Source organism: Geotrypetes seraphini, chromosome 3, assembly GCF_902459505.1.
Source record: "Geotrypetes seraphini chromosome 3, aGeoSer1.1, whole genome shotgun sequence".
In the NCBI taxonomy this organism is placed as follows: Eukaryota; Metazoa; Chordata; class Amphibia; order Gymnophiona; family Dermophiidae; genus Geotrypetes; species Geotrypetes seraphini.
In genome coordinates this window covers 133,507,468-133,533,258 of record NC_047086.1, presented here as the reverse complement: position 1 = coordinate 133,533,258, position 25,791 = coordinate 133,507,468, and the positions used below count along the sequence as shown (strand labels likewise).

General features: G+C 44.3%; 1 protein-coding gene across 3 annotated transcripts in view; it reads left to right on the top strand.

Moving 5' to 3' along the window:
* The window catches only part of LOC117358073 (serine-threonine kinase receptor-associated protein-like), a 175,328-nt gene extending 158,680 nt beyond the window's left edge, over positions 1–16,648 (top strand). For all 3 annotated transcript variants that reach the window (XM_033939523.1, XM_033939521.1, XM_033939522.1), the window contains exon 8: positions 16,255–16,648. In XM_033939523.1, the coding sequence (XP_033795414.1) occupies positions 16,255–16,374 (120 nt within the window). In that variant the 3' untranslated portion in view covers positions 16,375–16,648. The remainder of the gene's footprint in view (positions 1–16,254) is intronic.
* Positions 16,649–25,791: the final 9,143 nt, after the last annotated feature.

Genomic DNA, 25,791 nt, shown 5'->3' with positions numbered 1-25,791 from the left:
GGTCCCGGAGGCTTTCTACCTCTCGGGCTTATGTGCGGGTTTGGCGTCTCTTTGAGGAATGGTGTCGGGCGCGGGGAGTGCCCTCTTTTCGCGGTTCTCTGCCTAACATTCTGGAGTTCTTGCAGGATGGCCTGGATAGAGGCCTGGCTTGGTCTTCTCTCCGGGTTCATCTTGCGGCCCTGTCGGCTTTTCGAGGGTTGGTGTCAGGTCAGCGTTTATCGGCTCTTCCTGATGTGATTCGGTTTTTGCGGGCGGCCAAGTTGCTTAGGCTTCCCCTACGGCCCTCGGTTCCCTCTTGGGATCTTAATCTGGTTCTCTCTGTTTTGGTGCGTCCGCCTTTCGAGCCCTTGGACGACTGTTCTTTGAAGGACCTTACTTTGAAGGCGGTCTTTTTGGTGGCCATTACTTCTGCTAGGCGTGTTTCTGAGCTGCAGGCTTTCTCTTGTAGGGCTCCCTTCTTGGAGTTTTCTAGGGAGCGGGTCGTCTTGCGGCCTGTTCCTTCCTTTCTGCCGAAGGTTGTTTCTCCTTTTCATGTCAATCAATCGGTGGTTCTCCCGGTCTTGGGTGGTCGGGAGGGCTCTTCTGAGCAACGGCAGCTGCGCAAGTTGGATGTCGGTCGGGTCCTTCGCTCTTATGTGCAGCGGACCCAGGAATTCCGGAAGTCCGATCATCTCTTTGTCCTCCTGGCGGGTCCTCGTCGGGGAGCTGGCGCTTCTAAGGCTACTATTGCGCGCTGGATCAAGGAGACGATTGCTTCCGCTTATCTTCTGAAACAGCAGCCTGTTCCGGAGTTTCTCAAGGCTCATTCCACTCGGGGTCAGGCGGCTTCTTGGGCTGAGTCGTCGCTCGTGCCTCCAGTGGATATTTGTAAGGCTGCGGTTTGGTCCTCCTTGCATTCCTTTGTTCGTCATTATCGGGTTGATGTGCAGGCGCGTCGGGACGCGGTGTTCGGTGAGCGTGTACTGGTATCGGCCCTTCGGGGGTCCCGCCCGTGAGAGGGACTGCTTTGGTACGTCCCATTCGTAAAGTTAACCTCTACTGGTCTGGAGAGTGCTAAAGAAGGAGAAATTAGGTTCTTACCTGCTAATTTACTTTCTTTTAGCTTCTCCAGACCAGTAGAGGTCCCCACCCTGTCTGTTGTTGTTGTTGTTGGGGCTGTTGCGCGGGCAGTTTTTGGTTTTTGCTGCGGGTTCTAGTATTTTTCTAGGGCCGGGGAGAATTGAAGAACAGCGGCTGTGGCTCGGCTGGCTTAGCTGGCGAGCTGTGGGGACATTCTTCCTTCGGGAATTTCTCCTCTGCATTTTCCAACAGCATTTTGGGTATGTTATTTGTTACTCCTTTCGGAGTATTGTTTTTTCTCTCTGTTGTTTTCCAGTTCTTGGTTCTGCTTGGCTATTCGGCAGACTGAGGGAAATAGAGAGGAGGGGCTAGGATATACTGTCCCAAAGTTTTGTTTTCAGTCTCCACCTGCTGGTCATGATTAGATATATACCATTCGTAAAGTTAACCTCTACTGGTCTGGAGAAGCTAAAAGAAAGTAAATTAGCAGGTAAGAACCTAATTTCTCCTTACTATTTATTTAGTTAATTATATTTATAATCCACTTAAAAACCTAAGTGATTCTCAATAAAACAAACATAATAGTAGAAACAGACATAGCAGTCAAGTTGGAATACCATGGCCTGCACACCACTGGTAACTGGAGAGTCAGTTTGGTTGTTGATATCTCTTTCCAGAATATGGTGAATTTTAGGAGTAGATGATCTGACCAAGGTACTTTAGATAAGGAATTAAGTTTAGGTAGGTTGTGCTTTTTGATAAAGAAGTGAGTAGATCTAGTTGGTGGCCTTTTTCATGTGTGGATTGGTGAAATAGGAGTTTGAGCTCATTTAAAAGGTCAAGGAATCTCAGGATTTGAGATTTTAAGTTGAGTTTAGATGGAGGTTGAGGTCTCCTATAATGAAAGTGGAATCATATTGTACCATGGTTCTTGAGATGATGTCTGAGAACTGTGGTTCAGCCTCTAGCCACTTTTCAGGAGGGATGTAGACTAGTATGCAGTAGATGGCGCTTTGGCAAGAGTCGCTATTTATTTTTACCATTTGTAGTTCCAAAAACATACCCAGACCAAGCCCTCTTGCCAAATGACACATTTTTCAGTTTTAGTTGCTTTGTAAAATCTAGATTTAGACAATTTATACAATATAAACACATCTAAAACCCAATGGTGATTCTAAAATAAGAACCTGAATATATGCACAATAACCATGTACAGGACAATAAAGTAAGATTGTCACCTTTTTTTTTTTTTGCAACATTTGCAACATAGTCACAGAGCATTGGGATGCTCCTGAAGGGTCCCTTAAAATAGCAAAGTCAATGGCTCAGCTGTATCTGATGGCACAGGAGTGTCAGCAGCTGTTTGCTAAGCCCAAGGTAGATTCCTTGTTGGCATAGGTAACCAAACACACCTCCTTACTAAGCAAGGGAGGTGTGGCTTTAAAAGATCTGAAGGATCACAGAGTGCATGTGATTCTTAAAAGACAATTTGAAGCAGTAGCCTTGGGAATCATGGCAGCTGCCATTTCAGGTTGAGGGTGCTTGATCTGGCTGGCTGGTGAGCCTTTGCACTAGCTCATATTGGCAGGAGCGAACTACTTAGTGATGCTCTCTAAAACATCATCAGAGTCATGAGCAAAGTTTCAGCTTATTCGATCTCAACCCTCAGAATGCTCTAGATCAGTGTTTTTCAACCTTTTTTGGGCAAAGGCACACTTGTTTCATGAAAAAAATCACGAGGCACACCACCATTAGAAAATGTTAAAAAATTTAACTCTGTGCCTATATTGACTATATATAAAGTAATTCTCTTGAATAGGAATAAAATAAACACAAAGAAAGTATTTTATAATTACTTTATTATGAAATATTAAGTAAACAGAATAGTGAAAAATTATAAAATACTTTATTCAGTGCGAAACCTGGGCCTGTTTGGCTGAACACAAAGCTGATATTCTGGCTGGAATCGAAGAAAGACACACACGTAGCTCTTCGTCAACAGCTCTCAGTCTCTCTCTGTATTTGGTTTTTATAGCATACAAAAATAGACAAATATACCCTCCATCCTTTTTATTAAACCACAATAGCAGTTTTTAGCGCAGGGAGCTGTGCTGAATGCCCAGCGCTGCTCTTGACGCTCATAGGCTCCCTGCGCTAAAAACCACTATTGCGATTTAGTAAAAGGTGACCATATTGTAAAATATAGACAGCAGATATAAATTCAGAACTGTGCATAGTAAGTGAAGGGAAGTTTTCATCTCTGGGAATTTACCCAGTTAACTATTAAGTTATTTGGGCAAATTCCTTTGAAAACTGTGGTAATACTGCCTCCACTTTGCTAAATTTAAAATAAAATCATTTTTCCTACCTTGTCTGGTGATTTCTGGTTGCACTTTCTTCTTCTGACTGTGCATCCAATCTTTCTTCCCTTCTATCAGCCTGTATGCTTTCTCTCCTCCACACCTCATTCCCTCCCCCAACTTTTTCTTCCTCTCTCCCTGACCTTTCTTTCTTTTTTTCTGTTTCTCTTCTTTCCTTCTGTTTCCCTGCCTGCCCCCTTTCTTTCTTTCTCCCTGCCGTTCTCCAAGCCACTGCCGCTGCCATCGGGGAACAAGACCCACCAATGGATAACAGGCCCCAAAGCCGACGCCGACGCATGCTCTCCCTGACGTCAATTCTGCAATCGGAGAGGAAGTTCCGCCCAGCCAGGCAGCGATTGGCTGGCCCGAACTTCCTCTCCGACTGCAGAATTGACGTCGGGGAGAAGAAGACTTATCGGCTCGATAGATTAGATCGCCAAGACAAAGTGAGTCCTGGGTGATTGACTCACTTTGCCTTGGCGAGCTACTGGCGCCCCTGCCTCGGGCCCCCTGTCAGCTCCGGGCCCCTGAATGCAGGACTGGTAGTACTGCCCTGATGGCGGCCCTGCGGCACACCAGGCAACATCTCACGGCACACTAGTGTGCCGCGGAACAGCGGTTGAAAAACACTGCTCTAGATCAGGCCATGGGCTGGAAATTCCTCCTCCAAGGCTACCCTCAGCAGACTTCTGTTCAAGGGACAAATGTTGTTCAGAGAGGGATTGGTCGATCTCATGACCAGCATGTCAGATTGTCAACAAAAATCTGTACCTGACAGCAGACTGCAAACCTCTAAAAGCAGCCTAATTTTCATGGCTGCAAGCGCTTTTGGCAGTACTCAGGTGGAGCCTCCTTTCAGAGATCCTTCCAGGGAGCCAGACAGAGATTCTCAGGTCCAGGCAAAGCCAAGCCACCAATTCTCATTCTGCTCTAACCTCCAAGAAAGTACAATGGTGCCAGGTCCTAAGCTGTTCCCCTGACGATAGGAGTATGGCTCTCTGGATAAGTGGAGGCCTGGGCACAGATCTTATCAGACTCTTGGGTGTTGGAAATCATTTTGAGCATTTACAAACTCTAATTCGCCCAGCCCTTAATGTTCTGATTTGTGAACTCCCCAGCGGGGTGACCAGAGAAAGCAAGCAAGTTTGCAGCTACAGTTCAGCAGCTGTTAGATATTCAGGCCATAGAGTTTGTGCTGCCTGAAGATTCAGGCTCAGGCAGGTACTCCGTATATTTGTCATGCCCAAGAAAGACTCAGACAATTGGCGACCCATTCTTAACACATCAATGCAGCATTGAAATACTGTGTGCTATTCTGGTTGCCGTATCTAAAAAAAGATATAGTGGAATTAGAAAAAGTACAGAGGAGCCGCTGGTGTTGCAAGCAGCACAGAGTTTACCATCGGGGCAGGCAGCCCCCGCAGCAGCCTGACGCCTTCAGCGTGCAGGAGAAGGGTCCTTCCAGACTCCTTTAAAAAGGATCCAAGCCGTGACCCAAGGTCATAAGCCTGGGGCCATGAATCCGAAGGGGCGAGGCCAAAAGGGTAGGACATGCTCCTTTTTAGCCCCTTCGGTGCCCTTTAGGAGTCGGGAGTGGGCCAATATCGTTTCCTACTATCATGGGCAAAAGGAAGGCAAAAGTTATGCCATCTACCTCAGGTATTGGTCCAATGGATCATCATCTTTTGGCTCCTTCTTTGCCGTGGATGGAAGAGCAGGTGACTTTAGATATTGAGTCTGCTTCCCTCTCCTCTGGGGAACTGTCACCTCCTCCTGGGCAGACTTGCACGGTCTGTGTCTGATATGGCCTTTTGGTTGAGGATGGGCTGGGGAGGGCTTCGATGGCTGGGAGGGTGTAGGATGGGCTGGACTGAGCTTTGATGGAGACTTCAGTAGTTGGAACCCAAGCACAGTACTGGGTAGAGCTTTGGATTCTTGCCCAGAAATAGCTAAGGAAAAAAAATTCAAATTGAATCAGGTTGGACAGACTGGATGGACCATTTGGGTCTTTATCTGATGTCATCTACTATGTTACTATGTAAATATTGTTGGGATATTAGAGAATCCCTCCATAGAAGAAGGCGTAGCATCCGCATTACAATTGGAAACAACATGATAGATTGAATTATATGTTCTGGTGGAATTCGGTATGCCACATATACAAAATGGAACTCGCTATTGCAACACACAAAGGATACATGAATAAATTTCAAAAAATATGGGGACCATTAACAGATTTTTGTAAGGAATGATAATTTTTCCTATAAATAAAATTTGGAAATATCTGAAGACCGTTAACATGATTTCTCTAATGAAAAATTAACTTTTCCCATGATAAGATATTTGAAAAGAGGGGAATGGGGTGGGCTTTTATTTTTGATTATTACATACTAAATTAATATTTTAAAGAATATACAATAAAGTTGATTTATGTATTATTGATTGGGAAGGAGGGAGGGATAGGGGATTATTATATTCAATAAAAATATCAGAAATTTAGATTCATTGTATAATATTATAATTTTATAAAATAATGTTTATCAAAAAAAAAAATGTTAAAATTGATATTAATATATGAGTTAGTCAAGTGTGTATTCAAGTTTCTATTGAGTTTATTTGTAACACTTGTTGTAACACAAAAAATGAATAAAGATTTGTAAAACGAGAAAAAAAAAAAAAATAGGTCTATAGTTTGATACCAAAAAAAAAAAAAAACAAGTTTCTACTCTAACTGGACTGGAGGATCCAGTTCAACTTGATGTGTCTAGAACCAAAGGGTTTGACTCCTGTGCAGATGGCCATGAAGTCAAACCCTAATGTTCTACCTAAAGATAAAGTTATCACTTTAAACGATGTATGGCTAACTTTTGATAGAATTGAGTCATCATTGCAGAGCACCGTCTTGAAATTATGTCAGTTCTCGTCAGATATCACTGTAAAAATGAATGAGCATGAGGCTCAAATGGTAGAAACGGGAAATAGATTGGATAAATTAGATCAAGTTGTGAGTAATTTGCAGAGTGCCGCCACTTCTAACATTAAAGATAGTATATTGCTTCATGCTAAAATGGAGAACTTTATGAGAGTTAAGAATCTACGTTTCTTAAATTTTCCTCTTACTCATTATCTTTCTCCATTAGAGCTTTTGAGAATGTATATGAGGGAGATATTGCAGTATGCTAATGTGGAAACTTTTGAACCTGATAACCTTTATTACATTCCAAGAGCAGCTAAGGAGATAGTAGATGAAGGGGAAATGGATAAATTAGTATCACCTGTTAGTCTAAATGTATCACAGTTTTTAGAATCATCTAAAGACGTGGAGGGGCATAATCGAAAGGGACGTCTAAGTCCGTTTACGTCCATCTCGCAAGTCGTCCAAAGTTAAAAAGAGCCTAAGACACATTTTCGAAAGATACGTCCAACTTTTTTTTACTTTCGAAAATCGTCTAATTATACGTCCTGCCGATCTGATCGTCCAAGCCGCTAAATCGTCCATCTTTATACCACATTTCCGTCCAACTGTCCGTCCAAGTGCAAAACGCCTAGAACAAGCCCTGTTGGACGTGGGACGGGTCTGCAAAGTGATGGACGGCATACCCAGACATGCCACCTAAATAGTGGGATACCTTACAGGGCACTGCTGTGAACTTCACAAAAAGGGTGCCATGGCTTCTCCTCACTACAGCTCCCTTATAGGTGACAGTGAGCCCCCAAAACCATCTCCAGAATCCCCTAGACCCACTTATCTACCACCCCAATAGCCCTTACGGCTGCAGGAGCCACTTATATGCCAGTAAAAAAGGGTTTTGGGGGTGTATAGGGGAGTGCACATGTTTAAGTATGAATGCGGTTATTACAGGGGCTTATGGGCATGGGTCCTCCTCTCTATGGATCTCTAACCCACCCCAAGACGACTTAAGCTGTCTCTGGGCTGGACGACTAGGCTTTCCTATGCCAGGCGGCCAGGTGATGATAGTCTGGAGGCTGAAATTTAAAGTTGTGAATAAAATTTTTATGGGGGTGGGGTGGTTGGTGATCACTGGGGTAGTGTGTGGGGGGTCTGTGTTATGTGTTTGCAGTGCTTATCTGGTGGGTTTAGGTGGGTTTTTGTGACTTAGACTTAGACTTTTGTGACTGTGACTTAGACCATGTTTTACATGGTCTAAGTCACAACATCCAAGTTCCGTCTAGGCTCTGTTGTTAAACTTTCAGTTATACATGCTATATGATTAAGTCTAAGCCGGCCCACGTCCTACCCATCTCCCGCCCTCGACACGCCTCTCAAAACGCCCAGTTTAGCTTTGGACGTTGAGCGGCAATATGAAGGCCTAGGTCGTTTAGAAATACGTCCAAAACCCGGTTTTATTGTCGGCGCTTAGACGTTTTTGAGAAATGTTCGTCCAAGTGCCGACTTGGGCCGGTTTTTGGACGTTTTTCTCTTTCGATTATGAGCCCCATAATAACCAAACGAGCTACACTGTTGGTTGTGTTCAAAACAGAGTAAGAAAAACAGGCTATTTTAAAGCTATATTTTATGAAAAAACAAGACTTGTTTTGTGGCCAACGGGTAACAATTTTTCCTGACGTGTCTCGACAGACTCAATTTAGGAGGAAGCAGTTTCTACAGTTCAAGCCAAAACCTTTTGTTGTGGATGCGACCTTCTTCCTAAAATTTCCTTGCAAATGCCTTATCTCATATGCAAGTGCTAAATGTGTGTTTTGGGCCCGGTCCAGTTAGATGATTTTCTCAAAGATAAACCTTTGCTGATAATTTCTTAAATTTACTTTATGCCTAAGAGGATGTTTGTTGACATTGAAATTGTGAGCCACAGGGGGGAGATCTAAGATTGTGGATGCTTAACAGTGGTGTTCCGATCACTTATACATTTTCTTCACTTTGAGTTCCATGGCTGTTATTTGCCTTGTTCATTATGCCGCACACCAAGAGGAAGGGAGTAGTGAGAGTGATGCGGTCTGTGGCTCTCACCTCCTCACCAGTTCAATAGACATTGCAGCAGTTCTTCAAGCCGCAGATCCCCGCTGACCCCAATATACCCAGCGGTGGCAGACTTCTGCTTCGGCTCAGAGTGGGGGAGCATTTGAGACATTGGATTTGCAGATCTCTCTCTTGCCGCCGATCTCTGTACCGTCCTACCCAGCGAGTATGCAAAGTGGGGACTCCTCCGGAGAGGAGGGAGGGAATGGTCCCGGAGCAAGCAGTGGGTGGAGTCAAATTACTGGCTGGAGACCAGGAGCAGAAGAACCCTGAGGCTTTGGGAGCCTCAACAAGTAGCCCTGGGGTTACTCTGAATACTCTCCTGGAGGCCATACGAAGAGTGGATGAAAAGATGGATAAGACTTCGTCTGATATGCAGGCAGACTCTTTTTTTTTGAACGTAGAAAAAGGGAAACAAGAATGTTTAGATAAGATTGAATTAGAGACTCTTTCTTTGAAAAAATCTATTTCTATAATTGTCAGAGAGCAAACTTTTATCCTACGCAAGATTGAAATGATTGAAAATCATAATCGTCGTTGAACTTGAGAGTTTTCAACTGTCCAAAAATCTTAGATATGCTACCGGTTGAAGTCTTTAAAAAATTTCTGGTGGAAAATTTGAACTTTCCACCAGACCAGATGCCACCTATTAATAAAGCATATTATCTACCAGCTCTCAAAAGAAATCCTGAAATTAATGACTTACCTATATCTGAAAATTTACCAGCTTTCACGGATCTACAAAATTTAATGGCAGTTTTGGAAAACTCTTTTTCTCAAACTAAAGAAAGAGTCACATTAATTGTTAATTTTATTATTGAACAGGATCTTAATTCCATTATGAGATTATTCTTTAAAAAACAAGCTTCACTTTTTTGTGGTCAACGCATATGGTTATACCATGATGTAACTAAAGCAACTCAAGAACGGTATAAATTATTTTTAATAATGAGAAGAAATTAAGAAATTGGGTGCGACCTTTATGTTGGCCTACCCCTGCAAATGCATTGTGAAATGGGTTTGAAATATGTTTTTTATTCACCTGATCATCTAAGATTTTTTGGGACTTAAAAGGGTTAATCAGATGGGGTCATTCTAGCTCTAAAAATTAAGACCGGGAAGTTTAGACATATTCGCCTTTCTTCTTAATTTGTTCTTAAGATTTATCTCTCTGTAAAAAAAAGTTTTTTGATCTCCCCTATGATAAATGGTAGTCTAAGAAAGAGTTTCTTCAACTAAAATTAAATTGTTGATAACTTGTATTTTGAATTAGGTTTTTTTCTTTCTGTTGGAATATAACTCTGTAAGAAAAGGTACAGAGAAAGGCAATGAAAATGATGAAAGGGATGGGATGACTTTCCTGTGAGGAAAGCTTAAAGCAGCTAGATCTTTTCTATTTGAAAAGATATGGCTTAGGGGTGATATGATAAAGATCTATGGTATAATGATTGGAGTGGAAAGGGTAAATGTGAATTTCTTGTTCTTTCTGTCCAAAAATACTAGGACTAGGGGGCATACGATAAAGCTACTAAGTAGTAGATTTAAAACAAATTTGAAAAAACATTTCTTCACACAACATGTAATTAAACTCTGGAATTTGTTGCCAGAGAATGTGGTGAAATCAGTTGGCTTTACGGGGTTTAAAAAAAGGTTTAGATAATTTCCTAAAAGAGAAGTCCATAGTCTATTATTGAGTTGGCTTGGGGAAATCCACTACTTATTCTTAGCATCACTACTTGGGATCTAGCTAAGTATTACTGTATAACATTTTTAGTCCTGCTTGCTACCCTTTTCTAATAATTCCTAGCATCTTGTTTGCTTTCTTGGCTGCAGCCGCACATTGGGTGGAAGATTTCAACATATTGTCCACAATGATACCCAGATCTTTTTCTTGAGTGCTGACCTTCAAGGTGGACCCTAGCATCGGAGTTTAAGTCTAACTCATTGATTGCATTTATGCTTATATTTGGTCATTTTACTATTGTTATGCTTTTAACGAAATTTTATGTTTTATGTCGAACAGTATGGATGTACACTATCTTGGGTGAATCTGTTCATAAAGGCAGTTAATAAATCCCATTAATAAATAAATAGCTGCATGCCTTTACCAATTTGATCCATTCTTTCATTTCAATATAATTTGCAGCCTGGTACCATGATGCCCCCTTTGTTAGCCTCCTTCCACTAGTTCTATGAAATGCCTAGTATGACTAAGAACATAAGAAGTTGCCTCCACTGGGTCAGACCAGAGGTCCATCCCGCCCAGTGGTCCGCTCCCGCGGTGGCCCACCAGGTCCTTTGACCTGTGAAGTGATTTGACCATTTTTATATCCTACCTCTGCTTCTATCTGTACCCCTCAATCCCTTTATCCTTTAGGAACCTATCCAAACCTTCCTTGAACCCCTGTACTGTGGTCTGGCTTATCACAACCTCTGGAAGAGCATTCCATGCGTCTACCACCCTCTGGGTAAAAAAGAACTTCCTAGCATTTGTTCTGAACCTGTCCCCTTTCAATTTCTCCGAGTGACCCCTAGTGCTTGTGGTTCCTCACAGTTTGAAGAATCTGTCCTTGTCCACTTTCTCTATGCCCTTCAGGATTTTGAAGGTTTCTATCATGTCCCCTCTAAGTCTCCTCTTCTCCAGGGAGAACAGCCCCAGCATTTTTAACCTATCAGCGTATGAAAAATTTTCCATACCTCTTATCAGTTTTGTCGCTCTTCTCTGGACTCCCTCGAGTACTGCCATGTCTTTCTTGAGGTACGGCGACCAGTACTGGACACAGTATTCCAGGTGCGGGCGCACCATTGCACGATACAGTGGCATGATGACTTCTTTCGTCCTGGTTGTGATACCCTTTTTGATGATGCCCAGCATTCTGTTTGCTTTCTTTGAGGCTGTCGCACACTGCGCCGATGGCTTCAATGTTGCGTCCACCATCACCCCCAGGTCTCTTTCAAGGTCGCTCACCCCTAGCAATATTCCCCCCATTTTATAGCTGAACATCGGGTTCTTTTTCCCTACATGCATGACCTTGCATTTATCCACATTGAAACTCATTTGCCATTTTTTTGCCCACTCCTCTAGTCTCGTCAGGTCCCTCTGCAGGTCTTCACAATCCTCCTTGGTTTTGACCCTGCTACAGAGTTTGGTGTCATCAGCAAATTTAATGACCTCACATTTCGTCCCCGTCTCCAGGTCTTTGATAAATATATTGAACAGGAGTGGTCCCAACACCGATCCCTGAGGGACTCCGCTCGTGACCCATTGCCAGTCTGAGTAATGCCCTTTTACTCCAACCCTCTGTTTTCTGCCCGCCAGCCAGTGTCTGATCCATCGGTGTACATCCCCTTGCACCCCGTGATTCCACAGCTTCTTAAGCAGCCTTTCGTGAGGTTCCTTGTCGAAGGCTTTTTGGAAGTCGAGGTAAATGATGTCTATGGCTTCCCCCTTGTCCATCTTGCTGTTTATTCCCTCAAAGAAGTACAGTAAGTTCGTGAGGCACGACCTACCCTTGCAGAAGCCGTGCTGGCTCGCCTTCAGTTGTCCATTTTTTTCTATGTGCTCGCAGATTGTGTCCTTGACCAGTGCTTCCATCATCTTTCCCGGGACTGAGGTCAAGCTCACCGGCCTGTAGTTTCCCGGATCTCCTCTTGATCCCTTCTTAAAGATGGGCGTGACATTTGCTATTTTCCAGTCCTCTGGGATCTCCCCAGTTTTCAAGGATAGATTACATATTTGGCAAAGTGTTTCCGCTATTTCGTTTCTCAGTTCCTTTATTACACTTGGGTGGATGCCGTCCGGGCCCAGTGATTTGTCGCTCTTCAGTCTGTCTATCTGTCGGAGGACATTCTCTCGGCTCGCCTCTAATTGGACTAACTTTTCATATATTTATTAGGATTTATTAACCACATTTATGAAGAGATTCGCCCAAGGCAGTGTATAAGTAGAGCTTCTTTTCAGAAGATAAGTACAGGTACAAGATCTTTTATCTGAAATTCTGAAAAGCTCCAAAAACTGAAATTTGACATGAACCAGAAGTAATCAATTTCCCCAACATGGCACATGGTGAAACCAGCACAGGTGTATGTGTTTGTCCCGTTCTCTGCACAATTTAAGTCAGGGCTGGAAAAAAGGCAAAGAGAGCTGTAGATTCCACTCAAGGTGGCAGTGAGAAGTAGAAAAGGTCTGTCTTTTTCTGACTTAATATTACCATTCCAAAAACTGAAAAACAAAATATGCCTGTCCCAAGGATTTTGGATAAAGGATCTTGTACCTGTAATAGCAGTTACTTAACATCATCATAGTTTCTGCATTTTCCAACTTTAATATCTCCCCGAGATACTTCCTAAAAAGGATCCTTTTTTTAAGTCTTTATTCATTTTTAAAACTTTTAACAAGTGTAACATAAGATGCAATCATTTTATACTTTAACATCACTTAATATACCATCAAAGTTTAACTCACATCAAATATCCCTCCCCCAGGAGTGTGTGGCGCAGTGGTTGGATCTACAGCCTCAGCACCCTGGGGTTGTGGGTTCAAACCCCGCGCTGCTCCTTGTGACCCTGGGCAAGTCACTTAATCCTCCATAGCCCCAGGTACATTACATAGATTGTGAGCCCACCGGGACAGAGAGGGAAAATGCTTGAGTACCTGATTGTAAGAACCGCTTAGATAACCTTGATAGGCGGTATATAAAATCCTAATAAAACTTGAAACTTGAAACAATTGTTCTTAAGCATAATAAATCATAAAGTATTCCCTCCCCTCCTCCCCACCCTGGACGTGTATGAACAAAGGGAAAAATAATCATTCTGTACAATATTTTGTTAATGGCTCCCAAACATCCCTAAATTTCTTAAAATGCCCCTGCTGTATGGCTATTACCTATTCTATTTTAAAGATCTGGCGTTATGAATTCCACCAAAAATTATAATTCAACTGATCCCAATTTTTCCAATTTTTCATAATTTGCTGTATGGCAACCCCTGTCATGATGAGCAAAAGTTTATTATTATTAGAAGAGATTTGACTCTTGGCTCTCATGGAAGTACCAAATGACACAGTGTCATATGATAATGCCACTGGATTTTCCAGTAGATTATTCACTTGGCCCCAAATGGATTTCCAAAAACTAAGTATCAATGGACAATAGAATAGTAAATGATCTAATGTCCCAGCTTCGAGATGACAGTGCCAGCATCTATTAGACTTAGAGCTATCTAATTTCTGTAAATGAACTGGGGTCCTAAAAAGTATCCTATGGGATAACAAATAAATAGGATGGAAAGTATATAATCCTCATGTTAACTAACATGGCTGATAATACAGTGTATTTAACTATATCTCCAGAAATGGTGTAAATGTTCATAGTGTCAATATTCTGTCGTAGACTTTAAGGGGCTGATAATCGAAAAAGAAATACAGTGGTACCTCAGTTTACGAGTGCACCGGTTTTCGAGTGTTTTGCAAGACGAGCAAAAAATTTGCAAAATCGGTGCCTCGGAAACCGAGCATGGCTCGATTTACGAGCACCACCACCCCCCACGCAATCCGGCACCCTCCCCCCCACGATCCGGAACCCTGCCCCCGCGATCCAGCACCCCCCCACCACGATCCGGCACCCCCTGCCACGATCCGGCACCCCCCCGACACAATTGGGCACTCCCCCCGGCCGCTTCTTACCCTCATCTGGGCACCCCAAAGATCAGCCTCCTCGTCTGCTGAGCCTTGAGCATCTGGCGGGGGGGTGCTGAATGATGGGGGTGCCGGATCATGGCGGGGAGGTGCCCAATCGTGTCGGGGGGTTGCCGGATCGTGGCGGGGGGGTGCCAGATCGAGTCGGGGGAGGGTGCCGGATTGCAGGGGGGGCCTTCGAGGGGAGCAATGCCGGTTCTCGGGGGGGGGGGGAAACGCATCAAAGCGAGTTTCCATTATTTCCTATGGGGAAACTCGCTTTGATAAACGAGCATTTTGGATTACGAGCATGCTCCTGGAACGGATTATGCTCGTAATCCAAGGTACCACTTTACGTCCAAAAACGGGCCTAAGTCGGCACTTGGACGAACATTTCTCAAATACGTCCAAGTGGCGATACTAAAAATGACCTAGGCCTTCATAGTGCCGCTGAACGACCAAAGCTAAACGGAGCATTTCGGGAAGAGAGTCGAGGGCGGGAGTTGGGCGGGACGTGGGCCGGCTTAGACTTAGTCGTACAGCATGTATAACCGAAAGTTATACAGCCCACGATCGACAGAACTTGGACAAAAACCCACCTAAACTCATCAGATAAGCACTGAAAACATATAATACAGACCCAAACACACTACCCCAGTGATCACCGACCCCCCCACCCCATAAAAATTTTAATCACAACTTTAAAATTTTGCCTCCAGACCATCATCACCTGGCTGCCTGGCATAGGAAGCTTAATCGTCCAATACAGAGGCAGCTTAAGTCATTTTGGAGGTGGGTTAGGGACCCATAGAGAGGAGGACCCATTCCCATAAGCCCCTGTAATCACTGCATTGATACTTAAACATGTGCACTCCCCTATACACCCCCAAACCCCTTTTTGACTGGAATATAAGTGGATCCTGCTGCCATAAGGGCTATTAGGGTGGTAGATAAGTGGGTCTAGGGGATTCTGGAGATGGTTTGGGGGGCTCACCATGACCTATAAGGGAGCTGTAGTGAGGAGAAGACATGGCACCCTTTTTGTGAAGTTCACAGCAGTGCCCTGTAAGTTACCCCACTATTTAGGTGCCATGTTTGGGTATGCAGTCCATCACTTTGCAGACCCCTCCCATGTCCAACAGGGCTTGTTCTAGGCGTTTTGGACTTGGATAAAAAGTTGGATGAAAATGTGGTATAAAGACGATTTAGCGACTTGGATGATCAGATCGGCAGGACGTATAATTAGACGATTTTCTAAACAAAAAAAAGTTGGACGTAATTTTCGAAAATGTGTCTTAAGTTGTTTTTTACTTTGGACGACTTACGAGATGGACGTAAATGGACTTAAACGTCCCTTTCGATTATGCCCCTCCACTTCTTCCATCTTAGTCATTCTCACATAGACAATTTAAATTCTGTTTTATGTGTTTACAACCTGCACAGCATTCTCTATTTAAATAGCTCTTGACTCTTTCAGCGTTTATTATCACATTTCTTTGGAATATTCTGTCTTCTGCATTTTCACACTATTGTTGAAAATACTCATTCTGGACTATGTGCTTCTGAGTGACTCTTGGTTTCCCCCCAGATTCTGTTTTTGATTAGTGGCAGCAGCCTGTCCCACCTTTGGTTAAGGAGGATCCATCCTTTCAAAATAGAACTCTCCTTCACTCGGATGCTGTCCAGTTCCTAACAAACCCATGTCTCTCCTCTATGGTGTCATTCATGCTTTGAAATTTGAAAGCTATACCTATCTTTTGAGTCCTATAAATAGATCAGGAAGCATATCTGAGAATACTATTCTGGAGGGCCTGGATTAAACTTTTGCTTGAGGTAATAAATAGAAATAAAGAAGATTAAAAAAAGATGATACCTTTTTATTGGACTACCTTAATACATTTTATGATGACTTTTCAAAAGTAACCCTCCTTCTTCAGATCAGAAATGAATATAGGCTGTTGCTAGGTTTCCTTTAAATATCACAGAATTTATCAGTTTTCTACAGAATCTTCCTTTTCTGTGTTAAGTCCTGTTCCAGACCTCCTTCATTGTTGAGGATAACTCTTTAATCACAGAAAATGCTCCTTTGTTTGTAGCTACTTCAGTTGGAATCTATATGGCATCTCCCATGCATTTGTTCTCTCTTTTTTAATACTTAGATACTTGGTGAAGTTTCACTGATGAACAAAACAGTACAGACTTTGGATGTCGCATGCCATGGAAAGGTGGTGGCTGTTGCTGGAGTTGGAGGGAATCTTCATATTGCTGAGTTATGCTGAAGTCTTAAGGTCAACAAAGAGAAATACTTAAGAATAAACAAGTAAAGGTCTTGCCTCATCCATTTCTAATAAAGCCTTCCATACCCTGCATTATTTGTTAAAAAGAGTCTGTGTGGTCTTTAAATGGAGTTGTGATTATGCAAATGTCAAATTTCTAAGTGCAGTTAACCCGTAAATTTTCCATTAATTGTATTGTACTTTCTTTTATTGTTTCCTTTCCTTTAAAGAATCACCGAAGTATCCTTAGTTATCACAATAAAAACATTAAAGTTTGTATGGTATTCCACGCATCATACTTTTGCTTCAACAACACTATCTTTTTCCATCTTCACATCTTCCTCCATATAGTCAAGTGAGGCTTCTTGTCCATGACTATACCAGTAGTAGTAGTGGATAAAGGACTACAGGAGAGATCTTGTTTTCTCCCTATCTTTTACTTCCACCCAATACATATAGGGCTAAAATTTTAACGACTTGTAATCTGAATAATTTGAATTATGTGCTTCTGTATATATTTTGCTAATGGAAAAAAACCTAGTAGTATCTTGTAAAAAAATAAATAAGCACATACAGAAAGTGAATTGATAGTTACATATGTTGACTTATAAAGGCTGTTGGTTTGGGGAGATGGAGGGCATGTGAAAACATAGAATATTTTTCAACATGATATAAAAGATGTGGATTAACATAAAGAGAATGAATAAAGAATAGGCTGCAGAATGGGTGCTGGAGTTTAGGGGGAGGATTGTATGTGAGGAACTGTGTAATTTATACAGTAGTAGACCACTGTGAAGGAATAACATGAGTGGTCATGGTTATGTATTTGTGATAGTGCATTTAAATGATGGTTTGTTCAAGTGATTTGATGTTTCAAATAAAAATGAAAAAATGAAAAAAAGAATGAGTAAAAATTAATGGGAGGTGGCAAAAGAGAACAACATCATTTTTGTAAGTTTTCCATGCTTTATATACTGTAAGGGTATTTTATTGTCTGTGCAGGGTAAAATCATCACTAGAACCTTCAGGAATAGGAAATGCAGTTAATCAAATATTCTGTTACGTCCCTTCCGGATTCAGTACGCTAGGTATTCAATCCCTTCCTGTAATCTGAGAGTTGTAGAAATCCTAACACTTGTCTGAGTTCTCCCACCTTAGAGAGAGAGTTAGAGCCCCTTGCAGTTTTCAATTTCTGCAAGCAATCCGTGCAGAAATCTTCTGCTCTACTCTGCATCTTTTTCTTATTTTTTTCACTTAAAGTTTGTCTATTTCAGTGACTTGAGTGCCTTGAGACCCATTTGCGGTGGTCCTCTGTCAGAGGAAAGGATGAAGTCCCACAGAGCCAGACTGCTTCTTCATTGAGAAACTTCGGTGGATCTGTGGAGCCAGCCTGTATGCCACCCTTCCTGGATTTGGGGCCCATTCCCCTGGAGCTCACTTGCCCTCTAACCTTGTCGGGAGTTTAAGCGCAGGCTGTATGTGTCCCGAGTAAAAATCCTGAATGTTTCAGGGCACAGGCTGCATTTCCTGACCCCAGGCACATGGCAAGGATCCAGGGGGGGGGGGGTCAGAGGTTACAGTCGGGTCTGACCGACTGCCAGTCCAAAGATCTTCAAGTCTGGTCCTTTTGGAACTATTCTGAGGCATAAAATCCTTTTCCTCCATTGAGCTGCCATGTACAAGGCTGACAGGCAGGCAATTCAGAGACTGTGAGTACACCTCCATTATTTCCTATGGGAATTTCAGGGGTGGTCTGTGAAACTCTCTAAAACTAATATTTGAGAGTTTCTGAGCATAGGATTCAGGTCTCCCATCTCCCCAAAACCAAAATCACTATTTTAAATTTTATTTTTGCCTTTTTTGGCAGAAATTCACTGGCGGCAGCCATCTTGGATTTTTATTGTCTTTTTTTTCAAAGTTTATTTCTGCCTCAACCTCTCAGTTTGATTAAAAATTATTTGGGATGGACTTCCCAGCCCCTAATCTGTCAAATGCGCGCATTGATTGCACTGGATCAACAACTGTGTACTGTGTGTCACAGCATGCTGAGGGAGGGGGCGTGAGCTTCAAGCTTTGCCTCCTTCGGGTCCTTCAGGGCTGGGGAGCTGGCCTGGGACCGTGATTTCGGGAAAAAATCCCACCTAGATGCCATTCTGGAGTCTTGCACCAAACACCGACATTACAAGTCTGAGGACTCTTTTGTCGTGATGTGGGCACCTCAGCAAAGTCCTCCAATGGAAAAGGGCTGTGAATTTTCACCAGATTTTATTTGGCTCCTCTGGAAAGTGTATTCTTCAGACCCTGCTTGTTTGATGCAGGCTGCGGGCGTGTCGGTTTCTTCTCCGATGGTTGTGCCAGTGGCAGAGCTCTCTTTTCCGGAGCCCTCTCTTATGGATATGGCAGGGCTTGATTGTATTAGTTGCCATGTGGATACAATGTCTATTATGTCTCCTGACACTGCTTCTATTTTGGATCCGGCTGATACCCTTGCTGGGGCTTGTCAGTTCAGATTTAGGTGAGGATCTCTGTCCGCAGGCTTTTTTAAGCATGGCTCTGTCCACCATTTTATTGCTGTGGTACTGAAAGAGCAAAAAATTAGAATCTCTTTTCAAGTCACAGTGTTCAGTCATAGACTGTTCTAATATGCTGTCCTCTTTTTTTCCACAGCTTCTTGGTCTCGTTACAGAACAATAGGATACACCAGAAAGCTCTTTCTAACTCTCTAAAGCTCTGACTAAGCTTTATCCCCTGGCACCTGATTTTTAGCAGTTTTTTGAGCAACCTAAGGTCGATTCTGCTGTGGATCAGGTTACCTGATGCACAGCCCTCCCTAGTGATGGGAGAGTAGTTCTAAAGGACTCCCAGGATCACAGTGTAGATTTTATATTAAGAAAACTTTTCAAAATGGCTTCTTCAGGTATCAAGGCAGCGGCTGCAACCTCTTTTGTGGCACGTGCCTGTCACACGAGATTGTGCAGTGTGCTCTCTGCGGACGTGGATGCCTGTCCCTAGATAGTGATGGATGGTGTGGATTATGTAGTGAACACCTTTTATGATCTCATTTGAGTTCTTAGTAAGGTCTCAGCTTATGCAGCATCTACATGCTGGACTCTTTGGATCTGTCATTGGGCTGGGGACACTGCCTCCAATTCCACTGTAAGCAGACTTCCTTTCAAGGGTCAGCTTCTTTTTGGCAAAGGTCTTGATGATCTCATGGCCAGTGTTGCTGATTGCCACCCTAATTCTCTCCCTGTAAACAAGTCTTGCCAGACTTCGGGATTTGACCGTAGTAATTTTCGTCCCTCCTGTCAATTTTCATCAGAGATCCTCGGCCTCATCCTCCTAGAGGGGAGTTTCTAGCGTCCTTGGATCTCATGGAGGCTTACCTAAAAATTCCAATATTTCTGGAGCATTGCAGGTTTCTGCGTTTCCATGTTGTGCAACAGCATTTGCAGTTTGTGGCTCTTCCCTTTACTTCATTGTGCCAAAGAAAGACTCAAGAGGACTGAGGCCCATTCTGGATCTCAAGTAGGTCAATCACTTCCTGCAGATTCCTCATTTCCGAATGGAAACTGTGCGCACAGTCATTGCTGATGCCTCTCCTGGGGAATTTCTAGCGTCCTTGGATCTCCTGGAGGCTTACCTCCGTATTCCAATATTTCCGGAGCATTGCAGGTTTCTGAGTTTCCATGTTGTGCAACAGCATTTGCAGTTCGTGGTTCTTCCCTTTAGACTTGCAACAGCTCCCCACACTTTCACCAAGGTGATGGTAGTTGTAGCAGCTTTTCTCTGAAGGCAGGGTGTCCAGGTCCATTCTTACTTGGATGACTGACCCGAGCTTTGTCTCAAAAGGAGTGTGAACATGCGGTAGAGATGGTGATCTCTTCTACAGGGCTTGGTTGGATTGTCAAGTTCAAGAATAGCTAGTTGACACCATCACAGACTTTGGAGTATTCAGGCCGTGTGTTACTTCCCGAGCCATGCAGACAGAAACTTCATCAGCAGATCAGAGATCTCCTGAATCTTCCAGCCCCCATGGCCTGGCATTATCTGCAGGAGCTGTGGTCCATGGCAGCCTCCTTGTAGACATTCCCCTGGGCCAGAGCACACATACACTCTCTACATGCATCTCTCCTCAGTGGTCTCCACATTGTTATCACCATCAGATGTCACTCCCCTGGACAGAGCCAGTGCACAGCAGTCTGCACTGGTGGCTTTAGGAGGAAGCTCTCCTCCAGGGCAAGCTTCTTCAGATCTCAGAGTGGATGACTCTTTTGACAGATGCCAGCCTGTCAGGTTGGGGTTCTCACTGCAGGGACTGCTGCATTCAGAGGCAGTGGACTCCTCATCAGAAGCATTGATTAATCAATCGTCTGGAGCTTTGGGCGATTCGTCTGGCGTTACTTGCTTTCCAGCCCACTCTGAAAGGACAAGTGGTGTGAGTGTTTTCAGACAACGCCACACTGATGCCATATGTAAATCATTAAGGGGGCATAAGAAGCTCTTCCGTGTGCCAGGAAGCTTGCATGCTGTTTTGCTGTGCGAAGTTACATTTTCTGTATGTCTCGGTGGTACATGTGGCCAGAGTCGACAATGTAGAGGTAGTCTTCCTCAGTTTAGAAGTCCTGGACCCAGGAAAATGGGCTCCCTTGCGGAAAGCGATTGTACAATGCTGGGGTCAGCCCCAAATGGACTTGATGACTTCAGCAGAGAACTCGACATTCAGGCGCTTCTTCAGTCGAAGAACAGAGTGCAAAAGCTTAGGGCTGGACGCCTTGGTTCAGCCCAGGCCGGATCATGAGTTCCTTTATGCGTTTCCTCCATGGCCTCTGGTTGGTTGGGTTATCCACCAGATTGTGACACATCCCGGCCTCATGATTCTGGTTAATCTGACCTGGCTTCTTCGCTCATGGTATGCGGATATCTTTTGTCTCAGCGGAATAGGAAGCCCAAATTACCTCTTCATCACAACTTTCTCAGTCAGGTTCCGGTGCCCATGGAGAACCCACAGTGCTTTGGTCTTACTGCATGGCTCTTGAGCGTTCAGCCTTGATGAGGCGCGGTTATTCAGATGTGATTATCTCAACGTTTTTGAAGTCCAAAAAATTCTCAACTATGGCTTCTTATGCAAATGCCTGGAAGGCTTTCCAACAGTGATGTGATAAGGCCCATTTGGAGCCTGAGCGGGCTCACTTTTCAGTGGTCCTGACTGTTTTCCTGGTCGCCATTGTCTCAGCAGAGTGTAATTCGGAGCTTCAAGCTCTTTCATGCATGGAACTCTTTCTCCAAATCACGGATGCAGGAATTGTTCTCCGTACTGTACCTTACTTTCTACCGAAGGTGGTTTCCGCCTTCCATGTCAACCATGGAGGTTCGTTTGCCTGCATTTCATTCCACAGGCTGTGAGCGAAAAGATCAGATTTTGTGCAAGCTGGACTTCAAGAGAGTCTTGCTCTACTATTTGGAGAGGACTAATGATTTTCAGCTGTCTGATCATCTCTTTTTCCTCACTACTCCGCCTTGACATGGTCAGCCAGCATTTAAGAACTCGATCACTCGATGGATTCATATGGCCATTTCTGCATCTTATATCACCCGTGGCAAACAACTGCCAGTTTCCCTTAATGCCCACTCGACTAGAAGTGTTGCTTTTTGGGCGGAGTCTCGCGAGATTCATCCAGATGAAATTTGCAGGGTGGCTACTTGTTCCTCTCTTCATACCTTTACCTGCTTTTACCGGGTGGATGTGGCAGCTCGCTCTGATACTGGTTTTGGGACCTCGGTATTGTGGTTAGGCTTTTCTGTTCCTCCCTAGATGCTAGCAACTGAAGAGTTAACCTCTCAAAGCAAAAGAAACTGTGAAGTCTGATGATTTGATGCAGGCTTTATTAAAATAAAAAGGTAATCCACAATCTTAAAAACAATGAAATTCACCCACAACTTTTAGTCAATGAAGAGGACCCATCAGACTCCACAGTTTCTTTTACTTTGAACTTTTTCCTCCATAGATGTTTTGGTATGTCACCTAGTGTACTGAATCTAGAGGGGACGTAACAAAATGGAAGATTAGGTTTTCACCTTCGATAATCTTCTCTCTGTTAATCCCTGGAGGATTCAGTATGGCTCATCCTCTCTGTGTAAACTCAGTTGTTCTGAATCGCCTGCTTTCTACCTCAGTTATTCTCCTTACAGGCTTGGGATCTTCAGCCGGTAGACGGATCTTGTGGGGAGTTCACTCTTCTGTTTTTCTGTGTTGCCTTTCAGCCAGTTTATTGTGTATTTTCATGTTTTGCAGAGCAGACCAGTTCAGAAATTGTTTATGTTGCTGGGGCACTTCCCCAGTACTCCCTTCCATGTCATGGATTTGTTCAGGTATGTTGCTTGGCTTTGGGATTGAACTCAGGGGGCTCTAACTCTCTCTCTAAGGTGGGAGAAGCATGTGCTCAGAAAAGTGTTAGGATTTCTGCAAATCCCAGATTGTAGGAAGGGATTGAACACATGGAGGGGCATAATAAAAATAAGCGTCAAAAATCCCTTTTTAGCTTAAGTTAGTAGACGCTGAAGTTGGCAGTAGTGAAATGTCCATTCTTAAAAAATACATCCAAATTTAGTTTTTTTTTTTGAGAAGGGCTACCTGTATATTCAGCAATCTACTGGCCCAGACTGCCACTACATCTATCCCTATACCACATTCCCGACCAAAAAATCGCCCAAGTCCCAAACACCTTAACCCAGACCTTTTAGGCAAAAGAGGGGCCAGTCCTTCACCTAAAAACAAGATTCTGTAACTGGTGTCTGTCAAAAAACAATGCCGGTTACAGAATCCTGTAACTGCCCCCCACCACCACCACAACGATTGTGGCAAGAGAGATGCCTAACATCTGCTTCAATCGCGATCCTCCCCCCCTCATGAACTGGCAGGAGAGATGCCCTTCTGGATCCTCTCCCCCTACGACAAACCCGAAAACCGGCAGGAGGGAGCCCAGGCCCTCCTGCCGAAAGCGCATCCCTGAAACAACCCCCCCCCCCCCCCCCGACAATACCGGCAGGAGGGAGCCCAAGCCCTCCTGCCGGAAGGCGAGCCCCCGAACCCACCCACCCCCCGACAATACAAGCAGGAGGGAGCCCAAACCCTCCTGCCAAAGACGGCCCTCCCACCCCCTTGTGAATCCCCCGAACCCACTCCCAACCCCCTCCCACTACCCCGTTACCCCCCCCCCAACACACACACTAACCTTTTAGTTGGATGGACAGACGGCCTGGGCTCCCTCCTGCCGGTATTCGGGTTTGTCGGGGGGGGGGGGGGGGTCCAGCAGGAGAGATTGGGCATCCTGCCTGTTTGGGGGGGATCGCAATCGTGGCAGGAAAGATTAGGCATCTCTTATGCCGCAATCATTGCAGTGGGGGGTGGGCAGGTTGCTGGGACCGCTGAGCTGATCGCAGCTGCCATGATCAGCTCAGTGGCCCCTATTCAGAACTTATACCAGTTTTGACTTGTTCTAAGTCAAAACGTATAAGTTCCTACTAGGCCATCTCCCTAGACTTTTGGTTATACTTGCAGTACAACTAAGTCTAGGTCGGCCCACCTCCCGCCCTTTCCCCTCCTCTAAAAATGCCTCTTTTCGCTATAGGCGTTCAGAGGCAGGGTAAAGGCCTAAGATGGTTTAAGATATGTCTAAAACCAAGTTTGATTATCAGTACTTGGATGATCTGTCTTTTTGATCATTCAAGTACCGATTTAGGCCACTTTTGAACTTTTTAAAAAATTATTATTATGAGCCCCCTAGCGTACTGAGGGCTATATTTTCAAAAAAGCGCTAAAAAAAAGGACAGGCTGCTAATGCAGCCCTTATAGTAGCGACTGTAAAAAAAAGTGAGTCATTCTCCAAATAACACTCATGCAAATGGGCTTGGTGGAGAGGAGCAAAGACTCGCTAAATTTGCATGTGCCTATCACTGGTTACAGTGATGGGCATATGCACAGAATAAACACCCCCCCCCCAAAAAAAACAACAAACAAACCAACAACAGTGGGAGACATGCCCAATGTCTTCCACTGCCAAACAACACCCCTCCCCCCAACTTCTATGGGTGGGGCTTTAAGCCTCTGGGCCAATCAGAGCCTTAGGCCCCTCCCTGGTGCATCCCAGGATGCATCGGGGAGGGGAAGGCCCGCCATTTTGAAGAGACGGGCCAGCTGACTGGAGGGAGTAAGCATCCCTCTGGTCAGCCATCTGAAAAGGGGGGGTTGTCAGAGGTACGGGGAGGGGGTTGTGTGGCGACAGGAAAGTGTGGGCAACTCTCCCATTGCCGGGGGGAGTTGGGGTGTTTGTTGGGCAGGAGAGATTGGGTGTCTCTCGTGCTTGGCAGCGGGAGACATTGGGCATCTCTCCCGCTACTGGTGGTGTGTATCAGTTGGCGGAGGGAGAGACAACATCTCTCCCATTGCCAAAGGGGGCTATAAAGCAGTTAAAACACACGCCACAAGATGCACTTTTTAACAGTGCTGTCAGTGTACTGGCACCCTGAACCAGTCGCTGAGTTTGTCGCCAAAAGTCGACACTGCTCTTGAAGAATGGCTCGGTGATTTTGAATAATCCACTGGAGTGCTCATTTCAATATTGAAGAGTCCATTTGCATGGCAGTGTCAGTGACTGCTAGAAAGCTCGCTAAAGACTGAGATAAGCCGCTTTGATAATCTGCCGCTAAAATACATTCAGGCTAAACTGTCGGAAACTAGTTTAGCGACCACATTAAAGTTTTGAGAATCTGGGCCTGAATCCTCCTGGAACTAACAGAAAGATTTTCGAAGGTGAAAACCTAATCTTCCATTCTTTTTTAATCCCACTGTTCCCTGGACTAATGGGCTATTTTCCCATACTCGTCAGAGCTTATAGAAAGCCTCATTATTCAGAGACTTGAACCCCTCCCCTCTTACCTATGGACTGTTCTCCCAGGAATCAGTTTCTTTGCTTCAAGCCAGACTATAGGAGATTGTCTTCTCTGCTCTTGTTTATTTTCTTTAAATTCAGTCTTTTCATTCGTGGGTTTCTCCCTTGAACTGCAGAGGTTCTCCGCTGGAATAGCTCTGGCTTACAGAAATCACAGACTTTTTGAAAAGTCTGCTTCCAGGGGACTGGCTGCTTATCGATGCACCATCTGGATAGCCTGCACTTCAGATCGGGGCTCAGGGACCGTTCCGTTGAGAGCTTGTTCACCCCATGTTCATCCGCTAGTGGGTCGAGTGCAGGCTGTGTGGCTCCGTGGAGGTGTTCCCAGGATTGGGGCCAGACTGTGTTCCTCCACCAGGTGTGTGTGTTGGTGTGTCTGAGGGTGGCAGAGGTACCCAGCCATGGATGTTGGGCTTGTGGAGCAGTCAGAAGATCGGCAGTCCATCTTGCCTACTTAAGGCAGAGGATC